Below are 18217 nucleotides of genomic sequence, written 5' to 3'. Positions count from 1 at the left end.
TGAAAAGTAACAAGGGATTACTAATTGGTTTCATTAATTAATTACTGATGTTATTAAAAGTAGTGACTGCCAATTTCCAAGTAATTTTGTTTTTTGTTCTCTTTGCTCGACGTACAGCACTAAAAATTAGAGTAAAAATTAGATGAGAATTGGTGTTGGCACGAAAATTAAAAATCGGTTTGATTGGTACTAAATGCAGTGGTTATCGGATGATTTTAGGTGAAGAAAAAATTTGACTAGGGAATATTTAACAGTACCAACAGAAATTAGTTGTTGCTGAAAATTTCTGAGCCCAAAAATCGTTTACGTGATGAAATGACTATTAAACGTTTATCTAAATAACGGATTACTCTTCTTTTATTTAAACAATTTTGGAGACTTTCGTATTCGTTTGTCTAGTTAAATTTGGAGACAGATTTGAAGATGCTGATGATCAACTTGAGGAAAAGCCAACATCAATACCTTCAGATTTTGTAACAATGTTGCTTTAGATGAAAAAGGATTTACCTACAGATTTTGTAACACTGATGCTATAAATTTTGCTTCAAATGAAAAAGGAAAAGAAAAAGGATTTACCTCCAGAATGCGTAACACTGATTCTATAATTCTTGCTATAAATGAAAAACGAAAAGAAGGAAAAAAAATTAAGAAAACAGAAAAAGCAGAAGAGGGATGACGAAAAGAAGTATTAGTAGCAACAGCAGCAGCAGTAGTAGTAGCAGAATCAAAATAAACCAAAAGAAAACAAAACAAGAAGCAACAGAAGCAATTTTTTGCAACCACTGTTATGCATTATCCGCAAGTATAATCCCATGTCCCATTAATATGTCAATGACGCAACGTATATAAGTAATGAAATCAATTTCAGTTTCAACACAGATGATGTATATACCTTGAATCCATCTGTAATCCCAACGTACATCATTCCTCTTCTTCTGCTACTTCTTGTTTTGAGATTAACCCCCATTTATTTACGCTCTTTTCTGCTTTATTCTACACTTAGATTTCTTGAGTTTGGCATCGCGGTGGCAATGTTCCAAAAAGCAAATCTCGTCTTCTCTCGGTATACAGTACAGTACAAGTAGACTTAGCCAGACTTAGCATTTCGCTTGTCCGAAACACGACGATAGTTAAATCAAGTCAAAAAAAAAAAAAAATAAAAGACAGAGACAGATCCAGTCTTTGAGCGCATTCAGCAATCATGTAATGTTCGCCGGGAAGAAGTGATGCATGAAGTGCACGAGACAAAAGGATTCCAGGGAAAATTTGGAATTTGGAAAAAGTATAATTGAACTAAGATTCCGATAACATTTTCATTAATGGCAAGGAGTATTCTTGAATTGGCGAAATTTTAAGCAGCAACTGGAGATTTTAATTATTTGTATAGTATTTTGGAACCAAAAGTAGCTTTAAGTTTGGATAGCTTTGACTTTGGGTATTTCTGAACCAAAAATGACATCGATTTTGGGTATTTTTGATCCAAAAGTAGCTTTAATTTTGGGTATTTTTGAACCAAAAATGGCTTCGATTTTGGGTCCTTATTTTTGATCCAAAAGTAGCTTTAAGTTTAGATATTTTTGAACTAACAATAGCTTTTACTTTGGGTATTTTTGAACCAAAAGTATTTTAAGTTTTGATATTTTTAAACTAACAATAGCTTTGATTTTGGGTATTTTTGGTTCAAAAATGGCTTCGATTTTGGGTAATTTTTGAACCAAAAATGACTTTGACTTTGGCTATTTTTGAACATCTGTTGTTGCATCTAATAATAATTTGGACTATTATTATTTTTAACTATTGGCATTTTCGAAAATCGACTTTCAAACCAAAAATAGTTTCGGTTTTTAAAATCTAAAGTAGCTTTATTTTTTGGTACTTTTAACGTTGAACTAATGGTATTTTAAACCATAAATAATTTAATTTTTTATTTTATTTATTTTTATTTTCATCTATTTTATTCATTTTTTTTTCTAACAAGAACTAATTTTATTTATTATTTTTCAATTTGAAACTATCATTCAGTGATAATTTTGAAAAAATTGTTGTCCATTAGTAGAAGAAAAAAATAACCACGCAGTAACAAAGAATTATTTTCACGCAAAACGCAAAATGCGAAGAAAAAAAAACAAAAGAACAAGAAAAACATGTCAGTTAAACTGAACCTAAAAATTCATTGTTTTCTTGGCAAGATGGAATTATTTTTTTTTCCTTTTGTAAATAAATTTATTTCAAGTTTATTTTTAATGTAAATTCACGCAATTGATATGACAAACAGGAACCGAAAAAACTTTATTAGTTTCAATCGTGAATAAGTGAGGAAAATTGATAATATCGTATAATATCAGAAAATAGAAAAGAAATTCTTATCTACTTCTCATGATCGAAAATTTTTTCAAAAAAAAAAAAATGTTATTGAAATTCGAATATTTTTACTATCGACAGTAATAAATGATATGGAATTTTTCCGTAAGTTTATGTATTGTTTTTAATATTTCTATAATCGTAAAAAATAATAATAATCGTCAAAATAAATAAATGTAGGTATAGTATTAAATATTTTAATTTATCAACACACATAGTAGAAATGAAATTTTTTAAATAAATATTTAGAAATAGAAATAAATAAATTTAGAATATTTATTAAACTTCCTTTTTGTTAATAAAATAAAAATTATTGAGAATAAAATTTAGAAAAATTAAAATTTTCCTATTCATTAATTAATATTGCAAAACCAGAGTGGTAACTTCAATTAATAAACATTTTTATTATGTTTGTATTTGTAAAATAAATATTTATAATATTTATAAAATATTTAGTTTAGACTATAATAATTAATAAAAACATTAATAATAATAATGATAATAATAATAATAACAACAAAGTAAAACAATTTATTTTATTCGATTATAAAGAATAAATGGCTTTTTTCATGTTTTATAATAATTTATTAAAGATGACCGACTAATAAAATTATTATTTTATATTATAAGAATATTGTATTTCTTCAAAATTATTTTCATCACTTCAATTCAAATATTATTGTCAAGAATTTTTAATTAAAATTCTTTTTTAAATCAATTATTTTTAATAATATTTCGAAAAAGTTCTTTGACAATTTTGAAGAATCCATTTGTTTACAATTCAATTTTACGAAATTTCAATTATTCGAAAATTCTTTAATTAAATATATATTAGAAAATAACAACTTTAAAAAATTTTTAAAAATGCAATTAAACCTTTTGAAAAAAATTACTTTCACAGAATTTTTAGTTAAAATTTTAATTTTTAAAGATTTTAATTTTAAACCTTTTCAGAAATCAATTATTTCTAAAAATTCTAGGCTATAATGCTTTTAATATTCAATTATTCTCTATAAAATTTTAACTCAAATTCAATTTTAAATCAATTTTTAATAGAAAATTCAACGAGAATTCAATTATTTAAATACATAAATTAATAACTTATTGAATAATTGAATGTTTCTTTAAACTGAATTCTCATAAAGAATTTTATCAACAAATTTTTAAGAATAATTAAATTTTTCGAGGAATTTGATTAAAATAATTGTATTAAAAATAATTAAAATTCTGTAATGAATTTTATTATTTATGGAAATAATTGAATTTTCGGGAAAAATAATTTTATTAAAATTTATCAATAATCCTAATTAAATTCTTTTAAAGAATTTCTTTGAATCTCTTTAAAATAATTTAGTTTCATTAATAATTTTAATTAAAAATTTTCAAAGTAATTGAATTTTATATTTTCTTTCAAGTTTTTACAGTAATCGTGTTTCTTAATAATTGAAATTAAACATTTAATTCTGGAATTTTTTAAAAATATTTAGAAAATAATGGAATTTTTTTGAAAAATTTCTTTAATTTATTAAATAAAATTGAATTTTTTTAATGATTGTATTGAAAATAATTGACTTTATAAAAAAAATTTTATTATTTATGAAAAATAATTGAATTCTTACGATGAATTTGACTACTTATAAAAAAAATTGAATTGTTTCGAAAGATTTATTACAATTTTAGAAAATAATTGAATCATTTCGAAAAATGTTTTTAAAAAATTTTTTTTAAAAATTGAATTCTTTCATGAAATGTTATTAAAATTGTATTAGAAATAATTGAATTTTTGGGAAGAATTTTATTCAAATTTTTGAAAATAATTGAATTTCGGAGAATAATTGTATTATTTCTAAAGATAATTGAAATTTTGATGAGAATTTTAAAAAATTTTCTACCATGATTGAACTTTTGCAAAGAATTTTATTACTTTTGAAAATAATTGAATTTTTTTAATTATTTGGAACTTTTCAAAAATTCTCCAAATTATATCGTTAAATTTACGAACTTTTATTGCTTTTTCAGTCAAATTACGGACTTTACGGATTTTTTTTTTTATAAAAACGGACTTTTACGGTCTTTAAACAAATTTAGGGTCTTTTACGGGATTTACGGACTTAGTTCGAGCCCTAAATAATATTAAGTCGGTTAACAATAAAAAAAAAATTTTTTTAATTTTAAAATATTAAAAATATGTATATATAGGAGAAATTGGAAAATGTTTTTTGGCTGCTTGAAATTTCGTTTTGCATGTCAGAGGAAAAAGAATGTTGACAAAAGAAAAAGGGATAATATAAAGAGATGGAGAGACGGTTTGAATCACTTGGTGAAGAACAGGCGAGAAAAGGGTAAAAGTAGAAAAAAAAATTTTTTTTTTTCTATTTGTTGTTACTTTTGTGCATATGTGTCTCTGTGTCTGTATGTATGTATATTTCAACGCAATCATTTCATATGGTAACTGTTTTTAAACTTTTGAGCTTGCAGCATTTATATTTTCGAGGCGCAGTAGTCATTCCACATCTTTTGGTTTTATGCATATATAAAAGCAGTTGGAAGCTTTCTGCTACTGCTAATGCTTTGATAAACTCTGGTCAAAAATGCTCCTAGGCTTAAAAGCCACATTTCAGTTTTACGAGTCCCCAGAAGTACATATATGAATTATTATTATTATTATTTTTATATGTGTCTTCTTGTCTTTTCTTTTTTTTTCTACAAAAAAATGTTGCATGAACTAAATTTAAATGCAGAACTTGTATTTTTTATGCTTTTTTTCCCTGTCACTTTTTTCTGTAAATTCTCTTTTATACCCTTTCTTAAAAGATAGAAGATAAAAAATTTAAAAAAATGTTATAAATTTATTTATTTAGTATCAACTGTCTTACAAAACAAGAAAGTCGATTTAATAATTTTTTTAAACAAATTTTAACTTCCATAAAACAAATTTTTTAACAAATTTCAAAAATTATGAATAATTATTATTTATAATTGTAAATATTTATAATTCATAAATACTTTTTATTCAATAATAAATATAAAAATTTTGCGCTTGAAATTATTCGTTGAGATAAAAATTAAAAAAAAATTTGTGAGCGTGGCTAAGCGGTTAGAGTGTAGATCTACAGGGCGTTAGGTCTCGGGTTCGATTCCCGCGCGTGTGTCAAATATTTTGCGATAAAAATTAAATAATTCGAAAACTATTAATAAATAAATAATAAAAGCAAATAAAAATATGAAAATAAATCCAATCAATAATAAATTATGATAATGTAATAAAATGAATTAATATTTAATAAATACAATTAATTAAATTATTAAGTATCATCATTAATTAAAGTTACCACTAATTATATGTATTCACACTATTTTTCTTCTATTCTGAATTTTTTCTACTGTATAAAATAAATTGTTATTAAATTATTATTATTATAATTATTATTTTTTATAATGAAAGTAAATAAAAATTATTTAAAAATTTGCGATTTCGTTCTTATGAAACGATTTTTTTTTCTGTTTCAGGAAAATTAGTTTCCGATAGTGTTCTTCGACATTGCGATCAAAATCATCGAATTGGACCAGAAACAGTTACATTTTGTGATAGAAGCAGGTAAATATCTTCCATATTATTTATATGAAAAAATGTTTTATGTACATTTTTTTCTTATTTAAATTTTTATAAATCAATTTTATTATAAATGCAAATTTAAAAAAATTGATTAATTTAAAATTTTTAATTTAATTTAATTTTAAAATCTTTAAATTCTAAATTTTTTTAGTTTTCAACCTCGTCATGAGCAGAATTTAGCAACAACAAACGTTCATCTAACTGATGAATTGACGACAAAATTAAACGCTTGGCGGAATCAAAATCAAAATTCTTATTACGAGGTAAGTTTTTGGCAAAATTTTTTTTATGATAAAATGTAAGAAAAATGTTTTATTTTTAAAAATTAATTTTTTTTGTATTAATATAATACTAATATTTGACAGTATATATATTAGTATATTAATTAAAAAAATTTTAATATTATTTAAAAATTTTTTGAATACTGTGAATATTTTTTAAAATATTTATAACTATTTATCAAGTTTTTTGAATGAAAACATTGTTTTATTTTATTTGAATGAATTTTTTTTTAATGGAAAAAAATGTGTAAGTTTAAATGCACGATATATTTTCCAACTAAGTGTGCATATACATATATCGATCAACTCTCGGTACGTTGCCCTTAAATGCTAAAAAATGACAAGTTACACTTATTTAAATTAACCCTTAATAATGTGAATTTTTTTCAGTAGAAAAATAATTTTGTTTTCATTATTATTGAAATATTCCTGATTATTATTATTTTATTAAAAGTATTATATAATTATAAATATAATAATATAATTATAAATATAATTGTAAAAATATATAATAATAATTAAAATTCATTAGCATCGTAATACTTCAAATTATTGCGTTTTATAATAATTCTAATCTTCTTTTTATAATAATTAATATTCTTTTTATTCTTTTCATTTTTATTAATTTATTTATTTATTTATAAACAAAAATTATTTGCAAAACTTATTTATTAAATTATTTTTCTTCTTTTTATCTTTATTCTCAATATCATTTTTCATTTATTTGTCACGTGCTCCCAAAAAAGTTACCTAAGCAGCAAACGAATTATAGGTTATGTTCGTATTAGAGTTACCTTGTTAAAAAATTCCTTTTTCAATTATATAAATGTAAAACGAGTTTTTATTGAATATTTTTGATGTAATGAAGACTTGAACATCAATAATTTGTAATAGTAATTAATTCTCTTTTTGTATTTTTACTCGCCAAAAATTGTTAACATCCTCAAATTTTTTACTTCTTGGGTACCTTTCTTATGGGTGCGTTACCTTAATAAAACTAATTTTTATTATTTCTCTAATTAATATCAGTTTACTTCAATAGCAATTAGTTTCATTTATTTCTTTATTTGCAATCAGTAATAAATTCTTCTTTTAAGTAATAAATTTAAAAAAGCAGTAAAAATAATTAAAGAAATACTCTCATTAACTTACTGGAATTGTGAAATTAATCGACAGTAAAGAAAGTTGATTTTGAACTTGTGAAAAAGCGGAAGTAAATTACATAGTTCATTTAATTATTGCAGTTGAATTTATAAACGAAATTATAATTATCGTTACGGACTGTGAAACTGATTTTCTATTATAATAAAGCATTTCTCCGGTTAAATAGAAAGAATGAGAAAAAGACTCGGGAAAGTAAAATTAGAGAAACTAATTTTATTTATTTATTTTTTATTTATTTACAGAGATTTCATTTTCGATTGTTTTTATTCACAAAATTCGTAGACGAATTTTTTCGATTTTCTCGAATGTTTAAATTGTGATTAAGAAATGAGTTTTGTCAAACTTTTTTTTTTTCTTTTGTTAACTTATTTAATGTGAGTGCTAAATCGTCACCCACTTTTATATATATACGATCAACGATCGCCCACTTGTGTATAATTTTGCATTAGAATATTATTTACCGCTAAATGATTACTGCATTATGGTTTTCTTTTTCCTTGAATCGCTATAACTATTAAATTAAAGACTAATGTGAAATTGCGAAAAAAAACCACACCCTTTCTGTTAAAAAATTAGAATTAATTTCAATTAACTAGAAAAAATTGAAATTGATTGCAATTAATTAGAAATAATTGAAATTGATTGCAATTAACCAGAAATAATAGAAATTGATTGCAATTAACTAGAAATAATTGAAATTCATTGCAAATTAACTAGAAATAATTGAAATTGATTGCAATTAACTAGAAAAAATTGAAATTAACTAGAATTAATAGAAATTAATTAAAATTACATAAAATTGATTTTAATTAATTGCAATTAACTGGAATTGATTTCAATTAATTAGAAAAAATTGAAATTATTTTCAATTATAACTAGAAAAAATTGAAATTTATTGCAATTAACTAGAAAAAATTGAAATTGATTTCAGTTGACTAGAAAAAATTTGAATTATTTTCCAATAAATAGAATTAATTGAAATTAATTGAAATTAACTGGAAAAAATAGAAATTAATTTCAATTAACTAGAAAAAATTTGGATTATTTTCAAATAAATAGAATTAATTAAAAATAAATGAAATTAACTATATTAAAATATAAAAAACTTTTTTTAGCGAGCTTTTTAGTTTTTTTAGTCTTAGAATTTTGTAAAATACTCTCTCCCCCCTCTCTATCTCTATATTTTTCCGGGGCAAAAAATTTTGCTTTCTCTACTTTTAATTTACAAAAGCAAAATTTTCCTCCTTTCTTTTTAGAATCTCATCTGAATATTCTGAGACGAATACATAAATACATTTTGACGATCAAGGTCAAGGGATTTATGGTTCGTAAGTTCGCTGACATTGCAAAGTGCACCGCGTGTGCATTGCGGCTTTCATATATCGCATGTGCGTAACACTTGCTCTCTTTGTCTCTCTCTCTTTCTTTTTCTCCTCGTACCTTCATGTATATTCACACGTGTGTGCATTCACAGGGATATGTATATGCGAGGGAAAAAAAGGACGGTGTAATATTCCAGGCGAACTCTCGCATATATACAGGGGGATTGATATCGTCATCACAAGAAGGGTGGCCTTCGGCATTCATTATTGATCAGAGAACATATTCTATTCTTTTTGAAAAATGTAATTGTTTTTCTTTTTTTATTTTTTAAATTGTTTTTTTTATTTTTTAAAATTATTTTCCATTTTTTTTTCTTACTTTTTCACTTTTTAAATTGTTTTTCAATTTTTAGAATTATTTCTAATTTTTTTATTATTATTTATAATTCAGGACTCGAACTAGGTCCGTGAATCCCGTAAAAGTCCGTAACTTTGTTTAAAGTCCGTAAAAGTCAGTTTTTTAAAGAAAAAAAAAAAAAGGTCCGTAAAGTCCGTAATTTGATTGAAAAGGCAATAAAAGTTCGTAAATTTAACGATATAATTTCGAGAATTTTTTAAAAGTTCCAAATATTGAAAAAATTCAATTATTTTCAAAAGTAATGAAATTCTTTGCAAAAATTCAATCTTGGTAAAATTTTTTTTAAAAATTCTCATAAAAATTTCAATTATCTTTACAAATAATACTATTAGAAATTCAATTATTTTCAAAAATTTGAATAAAATTCTTCCTAAAAATTCAGTTATTTCTAATACAATTTTAATAACATTTCATGAAAGAATTCAATTTTTTAAAAAATTTTTAATAACATTTTTCGTAATAATTCAATTATTTTCTAAAATTGTAATAAATCCTTCGAAACAATTCAATTATTTTTAAAAGTAGTCAAATTCATCGTAAGAATTCAATTATTTTTCATAAATAATAAAATTTTTATTAGGAAATCAATTATTTTCAATACAATCATTAAAAAAATTCGATTGTATTTAATAAATTAAAGAAATTTTTCCAAAGAATTCAATTATTTTCTAAAAATTTAAATAAAATTCAAGAATTAAATTTTTAATTTGAATTATTAAGAAACACGATTATTGTAAAAACTTGAAAGAAATTGTACATATAAAATTCAATTAATTTGAAAATTTTCAATTAAAATTAGGGTGGCCACATGTCAGTAAAGTCAGTAAAGTCAGGGAAATGTCAGGGAAAAAAATATTTTGTCAGTAAAGTCAGGGAAATGTCAGGAAAAAAATTTTTTGTCAGTCAAGTCAGGGAAATGTCAGGAAAAATTTTTTTGTCAGGGCAATTAAAGAAGAAGGGAAATGTCAGGAAAAAAAATTTTTTGTCAGTAAAGTCAGGGAAATGTCAGGAAAATTTTTTTGTCAGCGCAATTAAAGAAATTAAGACGGTCATGCAATAAATTTTTTGCTCTAAACAAAAAAATTTTTGTCAGGGAAATTCGTTGTTATGTCAGTATAATGTCAGGGAAATGTCAGGGAAATTGATAAAGTCAATCTTGCAGCCACCCTGTAAAATTCTTCTCCGAAATTCAATTATTTTCAAAAATTGTCCTGAATTCATAATGATTTTCAATATCTACTATTTTCATTAAATTTTCCAAAAGAATTCATAATTATTTAAAAAAAAATTTAATAAAATTCTACCCAAACTTTTAATTATTTTCAAAAAATAATAAAAATTTCACAGGAATTTCATTATTTACAAATTTTTTTAACAAATTTTTTCCCAATCATTCAACTATTTTCATAAATAATAAAATTTTTACAGAGATTCAATGATTTTCGTAAAGAATAAAATTCTTTTCAGAAATTCAATTATTTTCATAAATAATAAAACTCATTGTAGAATTTCAATTATTTTAATACAATTTTAATCGAATTCCTCGAAAAAATGCAATTATTCTTAAAATTTGTCAAAAGAATTCAGTTATATTTAAAAATTTATAGATAAAATTCTTTTTTAGAATTCAATTTTAAGAAACATGCAATTATTCAATAAATTGTTACTTTTGTATTTAAATAATTGAATTATAGTAGAATTTTAAAAATGGATTTTAGTTAAAAATTTATATTATAATTGAATTTTAAAAGCATTAGAATGTAAATTTTTAGAAATAATTGAATTTTGAAAAGGTTTGAGATTAAAATTATTGAAAATTTGAAATTTTTCATATTTTTTACTAACAATTCTGTGGAATTAATTTTTTTAAGAAACTTCAATTGCGGGTTTCTTTTGAAATTATTTAAAGTTTTTTTTTCTAATATATATTAAATTGAAGAATTTTCGAATAATTGAAATTTTGTAAAATTGAATTATACCTAAAGAAATGAATTTAAAAAATTTTTAAAGAACTTTTTTAAAAATTATTAAAAAATAATGGATTTATAGAAGATGTTTCGTTAAAAACACGAAAAAAAATTCAATTTTGTAAAAGTTACAAATTATTGCAAAAATTTAATTATTTTAAAGAGTAATAATAATCTTCGCAAAAATTAAATACATATTGTTCAAAAGTAATAAAATTCTTCTTAAGGATTCAATTATTTTCATATATTTTTATATAAATATTAAAACTCATTGTAGAATTTCAATTATTTTTAATACAATTTTAATCGAATTTCTCGAAAAATGTAATTGTTCTTAAAAATTTTATTAAAATTCGTTGATGGAATTCAATTATTTGAAAATATGCTGATAACGATTCTTTATGGGAATTGAATTTTACGAAACAGTCAATAAATGATTTATTTTTGTTTTTAAATAATTGAATTCTCATAGAATTTTCGATTAAAAATAGATTTAAAAATGAATTTTACTTAAAATTTAAAGAATTATAATAATAAAAATTATTATAATAATATAAAATAAATAATAAATAAATAAAAAGAATAAAAATGCGATGAAAACTGCTTTTTATATATTGAGGTTAAAACTTTTTATTGTTTAACTTTTTTTTTGAACTGTTCTGGCAAAAATTTTTCCAATTCTTTGATCAATAGGATAATTATTTTAATCTTCTTTCTTTCCTCCTTCGCTTCAGCGAATTCGTTTCTTTTTTTTTAAAAAAAGAAATATTAAAAAAAAAAGAAGCGAGTTTCACTGGCCTTTATTGAAATTAATGTTACGGCTTTGGCGCGAGTTTAATGAATGATGTAGTTGTCAGCGGGGAATTGAGAGGTTCACAAAAGAAGAGGGTAAAAAAAAAGGTTAAAAAAGAAGAGAAAAGTAAAAAAAAAATCTCAATACATATAGTGGGAAGGAGTCTTTATTGGTATTATCAGTTTGACATAACTCGAAAGTCACGTTTTTAAGTGGCAACAAAAAGAAAAGTTAATCGTGCTCTCCATTTTCAATCGACTTTTTCGCCTCCTCCACAATAATAATTATTAGCAATATTTTCAATTTTTTTTTTTTTATTTGCTTTTTATTTTTTTGTCAATTGCCCTTTTTTTTCTTTTATTTTCTCGAATTGATTATGAAAAAAATTTTATAGAATTTCAATATTATTTATGGTAACAGTATAGAATTTTATATTAAACAAAATTAATTAATAAATATAATTTTCCATATTTATTTTCAAAAGTAAAATTTTCATTGCAAATGTTTTTTTGGAAATTAAATTTTCTATTATAGATTTCTTGTTTGAGAAAATGAAAATAATTATTTTAAAGAGAAAATCATATATTATATAATAATTAAATAATAATTAAAAAATACTGTTTAAAAAAATGGGAAATTTTGCAAATTAAAAAAAAAATGAGAAAAAGAAAGAGGAGGGGGGGGGGTGAAAGAGAGAGGGGAGGTAAAAGAGAAACGTCTGTCTCAGTATAGAGGGAGAGAGAGAAAGATATAATGATACAGATATGGGGATGAGAGAAAGAGAAAGGGATCTTCGTGACTCAGAAATTGCTCTCAGGAACGTATCAATCCCATCGACTAATCAGCTAATTATGCAATTATAAATGACAGTTCAAAGAAGCCAACCGGAAATTGATGGTTAACAAAAATTATAAAATACTATTTTCAATATGAAATATAATTATTTCTCTCATAATTTCTTGTCTATTAATAACTCTATTATATAGAAGAAAATTTTTACCTTGTTTTAAATTTCAATAAAGAAAAATAAAAAAAAATTCATAGAGAATTAAAATTTGAAAAAGAAATACATAGAAAAAATTAAAATAGATTTTAAAAATTTCAACCAAATTCTCTCTATAAATCTGAATAAGTTTTTTATTTTATACTAAAAAATATAATATTTAATAATAAAAGAGAAAATATTTGTATTGCGGAAAAAAAGAAGTAAATGACTAGTTTTATCAAATTTATCAATTTATCAATTTATTTAAATTTAACAATTTATTTATTATTGTAAGTTTATAAAAAAATTATTTATTCTTTAACTGTAAACGATACAATTTTATTTGTCAAGACGATGATTTCATGTTCTTTTTTGTATATTCGTTTCCAGTTCATTTCGTTTACGAGCGAATTTTCATGCCATCTGGACGGGAATTTAATAAACATTTCTTGGCGCGTAATTCAAAAAAAGAAAAATTTAATTTTAAAAATTTTTAATTAAATTTATATTAATATTAAATAATATTTTAATTATTTAATATCTACAAAAAGTAATTGTATTTTTTTTATCTAATATTTATTAGAATTCATTTAAAAATTCAATATATTTTTTTTTTACTGGAGTAAAAAATGAAATAGCACTAAAAAAATTGAATTTAGAGTTGAAAGAAAGAAAAGAAAAACTAAAAAGTAGAAAAGTAGGAGTAAACAGTAAATAGAAGTAAAAACTAAGAGGAAGTAAAAAATAAGTAAAGGCAAAAAAAATTAAAAGTAGAAAATAATTATAGAAAGTAAAATATAAATATAGAAGTAAAAAATAATTAAAGGCAAAAAAAATTAAAAGTAAAAAATAATTATAAAAAGTAAAATATAAATAGAGGTAAAAATATAGAATTAAAGAAATAAAACCGAAAAAAATTCGAGCTGAAAGATGAAATAAATTTAAAAATTAAAAACTAAGCTATAGTGGAAAATTGGCCTATATTAAAAATATACCGAGAAGCAGAATAATGGAGCGGCGAATCGATATTTATCTGGAGTTTAATTTAGTAATCAAATTATATTCTCACTTTGATATATATACGTATATAATAGATGATATTTAAAATTAAACTTTCCTTTTAACTTGTTTAAGCCTTCAACTGACAATTACAGCCCACACACTGGGATTATGGTATATTTCCTTATAAATTTTCACAAGATATAATGATATCTTAAGGTACAATAAGAAGATACAAAATTATTTTTCAATATTATTATTATTATATATATTTAAAATTACTTCTACATATATAGCTCTCGAATTTTTAATCCTCTGAATCATATATATTGCTTTTCTATATAAGTTTCATTAATTTTTTAGTGATGTGTCTGACATTTTGTGAAATATAATTTAATAACAATGCGGTTGGTACGGCCTTTGGATTAGTAATATTTTTTTAGACCTTTAGGCTTTAGATATTTAAAATAATAATTTTATAATAAATATTGAATTTTAGGCTCGATTTTATAGGTCATTCACGTTCTTAGATTTTAGATTATTTTTTAGTTTTTAAATTATATGAAATTTTTCCCTTTTTCCTTTTTGTCCCCTTATTTCAATTTTATCACCTTTTCTCACCTTTTTTTTGACGATTTGTCACCTTTTTCCCCTTTTTTGCTGATTTTTCCCCTTTTTTTTTTAATAAAAAGTAAACAAGTTTTCCTTTTTTTTTTGAAATCTTTTTCAAAGTATAACCATAAAATTTAGACTCAATGTTATAGAATAGAAATTATAAGGTGGTTCATTCAACAGAATGCAGACCTCTAGAAAAATAATTAATTAACATTCAAATAATTAAAATATTATTATTAATAGTTTTTTTTCTAAAAAGAAAACAAAAATTCTAATACAAAACCTTCAATTTTTTCCATTTCTTACAATAATTTCTTTTTAAATAACTTAATTCTTGAAGAACTATCATAAAATTATTACTTAAAAATTATTTAATGAATAATAAATAAAATTTTATTTATACATTTCAAAATTAATTGAATTTTAAAATAGTTTCGTTTACAATTTTCATAAATAGATGAATTTGAAAAGATTTTAATTTCAAATTTTATAAAATTTCAATTATGAATGAAATTTATTATAGAAATTCTAAAGAAATAAAATTTTTGCAAAAGTTTTCAAAATTCAAATAATTCTGAAATTAGTGAAATTTTTTAGTATTGTATATTTAATAAATTATTAAAAATAATAAATTTATCAGAGAATTTCAGTTAAAAACACTAAAAATAATTTGAATTTTGGAGAAGTTTTGAAATAATTGCAAAAATTCAATTATTTTCAAAACTAATTAAATTCTTCGCAGAAATTCAATTATATTTAAAAATTTAAAGAAATTCTCGTCGAAATTTCAAATTCTCTTTAGAAATAATAAAATTCTTCAAAATTCAATTATTTTCAAAAAATTTTAATAAAATTCTTGGCAAAATTTCAATTATTTGCAAAAATTTTCCTAAACTCAATGATATTCAATATCTATTTTAATAAAATTTTCCAAAAGAATTCAATTATTTAAAAAAATGTTTATTAAAATTCTACGCAAACGTTCAATTATTTTAATAAATAATTAAATAATTTCTTAAGAATTCTATTATTTACAAATTTTTATAAATTTCTTCGCAATAATTCCATTATTTTCATAAATAATCAAACTCATAGAAGAATTTCAATTATTTTTAGTACAATTTTTAATCAAATATCTCTAAAAATGTAATTATTTTTAAAATTTTTATTAAAATTCGTCGAAAGAATTTAATTATTTAAAAGTTTGTTAATAAAATTCTTTATGAGAATTCAATATTAAGAAACATTCAATTATTCAATAAATTATTCATTTTTGTATTTAAATAATTGAATTTTCGTTAAATTTTCTAATAAAAATTCATTTAAAAATGAATTTCAATTAAAATTTTATAGATGATAATTGAATATTAAAAGCATTAATAGTGTGAATTTTTAGAAATAATTTAATTTTGAAAAAGTTTCAAATTAAAATCTTTGAAAATCTGAATTTTTCATATTTTTAACTAACAATTCTGTAGAATTAATTTTTTCTAAAAGTTTAAATGAAAATGAAAATAATTTTAAAGGAGTTACAGTCAAAATATTTTTTATAGTAGAAAATAATTAAATAATAATCTTATCACTCGGTCATGTTTTATAATAAATATTCTCATAAATTGTTGAATTTCAAAAAGATTTGAATTTGAATATTTTGAATATCTTAATTCCCATGGAAAGTAATAATGATTTAATATTTTTTTAAAAAAAGAAGTTATTGCTGTTTTCAAATAATTTTACAGTTAAAGAAAAACAATATTAAATTTTTGTGGCAACTCTGATTAAAATCGAATAAAGTAGTAATAAAAATAGTATAGCAATAATAGTAGTTGTAAAAAGACCAGTAGTAACAATAATAGTAACAATTGTAGTAGTATAGTAGTTGCATTAAAAATAGTAGTAATAATAATAGTAGTAGCAAAAAAAACTAGTAGTAATAGTACTATGTACTAATAAAAATACTATAGTAATAACAATAATAGTGGAGATAAAGATAGTAGTAATAATAGTACTAGTAAAAAGACTAGTAGTAGCAATAATAGTAGTAAAAATACTAGTAGTAACAACAATAATAATAGTAGTAAAATACTAATAGTAACAATAATAATAATAATAATAGTAGTAGTAGTAATAATAGTAGTGGAAAGACTGGTGATAATAGTAGTAGTAAATAGACTAGTAGTAATAGTACTACTAATAAAAATACTAGTAATAACAATAATAGTAGTGATAAAAATAGTAGTAGTAGTAGTGGAAAGACTAGTGATAATAGTAGTAGTAATAATAGTAATAATAAACAGACTAGTAGTAATAGTACTACTAATAAAAATACTAGTAATAACAATAATAGTAGTAAAAAGACTAGTAGTAACAATAATAGTAGTAGATAGACTAGTGATAATAGTAGTAGTAAACAGACTAGTAGTAATAGTACTACTTATAAAAATACTAGTAATAACAATAATAGTAGTAATAATATTAGTAGTAATAAGACTAGTAGTAATAAGACTAGTAGTAATAATAATAAAAATAGTAGTAGTAGTAGTAGTAGTAGTAGTAGTAGTAGTAGTAGTGACAAAAAATAATTGTTAATTAAAAAATAAGAATCGAAAAGGAAAAAAATGACGATTTAAAGAGTACATGACGCTAAATGATGCTGTAATGGATAATTGTTGCCATGTGTGGGGAATTAACAAAAAAGGGACGATGACGCTAATAAAGGTTTAGAGATTTTTGTGTGATAAGATTGTTGTTGCTGTAAGGTCTCGTGTGCCAGAACTCCGGCACTGATGGTATAATATACTTGCAGCTTCGAACAAGAGTCACACACAGCTGTTCCTATCCCCTAACCTATTGCCAGTTAGTTGAATCGCGAACGCCACGATAAATGCGTTGAATGCGTTTTATCTCTTTTGTATATATTAAATAATAATAATAATAATAACAATAGCATTACTATTAATTAATTCCGGCACGTTCTAATATAAAGCGTTCGGTTTTATTATTTGTGAATGATATTTACTTCCAATTGCTCATCATCATCATCATCATCATTATCATCATTATCCTCGTTGACGTCGTCAAGGTTCTCTAAAAATCCCACGCGACTTTTTTTTTCTTTTTATGTATCATTTTTTATTGAAAGAGGTGAGAGACAAGACCTTCTTGATAAAATGTTGTTTATTATCTTTTTTTTATGAGGTTTGATTTCTTGGAAAGTTTTTCTTTTATTTTTTGGTTCAATTTTTTGTAGATTTTTTTGTAGATTGAACATTATAGTATAAGTGTATTTTTTCTAAATTTCAATAAATTATCCTTAAAAATTTAGTGAAATTTTCTTTAAAATTTTAATGGTTTTTTAAAAATTTTCATTGTTTTTCTTCAAATTTTAATGGTTTTCTTGAATTTCAATTGTATTTCTTGTATTTGAATTGTGTTTTTCTTAAATTTTGCTGAAATTTCGTTGAATTTCAAAAAAATTACCTTCTACAAATTGGATTTTTTAAACAAAAATTTCTTGTCATAAATGACTAAAAATCAAGTGGATTTAAGAAATAAACATTTTTCTTATACATCGAGTTTCCATTCTATGTTCTGTCGGTAAAGTAGAGAATCAAGTGAAAGCTTTTTCTTCTTTAATTTTTTTATAATACGATTTGCATTTTATTTAATATTAAATTTATTAGTCCACTATTTTTT

The 18217-nt window shown here is 22.1% G+C and overlaps 1 protein-coding gene across 3 annotated transcripts in view; it reads left to right on the top strand.

Annotated features, from left to right (window-relative positions):
* LOC122499764 overlaps positions 1–18217 on the top strand; it is a 67037-nt gene that overhangs the window by 25692 nt on the left and 23128 nt on the right. For 2 of the 3 annotated variants that reach the window (XM_043608265.1, XM_043608266.1), the window contains exons 3-4: positions 5872–5959; positions 6129–6240. In XM_043608265.1, coding sequence (XP_043464200.1) covers positions 5872–5959; positions 6129–6240 — 200 coding nt within the window. Of the gene's footprint in view, positions 1–5871; positions 5960–6128; positions 6241–17409; positions 17666–18217 lie in introns of those variants that run through there. The other variant, XM_043608268.1, reaches the window with a different exon arrangement.

This window comes from Leptopilina heterotoma, unplaced genomic scaffold, assembly GCF_015476425.1.
Source record: "Leptopilina heterotoma isolate Lh14 unplaced genomic scaffold, ASM1547642v1 Lhet_174, whole genome shotgun sequence".
Lineage (NCBI taxonomy): Eukaryota > Metazoa > Arthropoda > Insecta > Hymenoptera > Figitidae > Leptopilina > Leptopilina heterotoma.
Note: the sequence above shows the minus strand (reverse complement) of the source record. Positions and strands in the feature narration are given on the sequence as shown.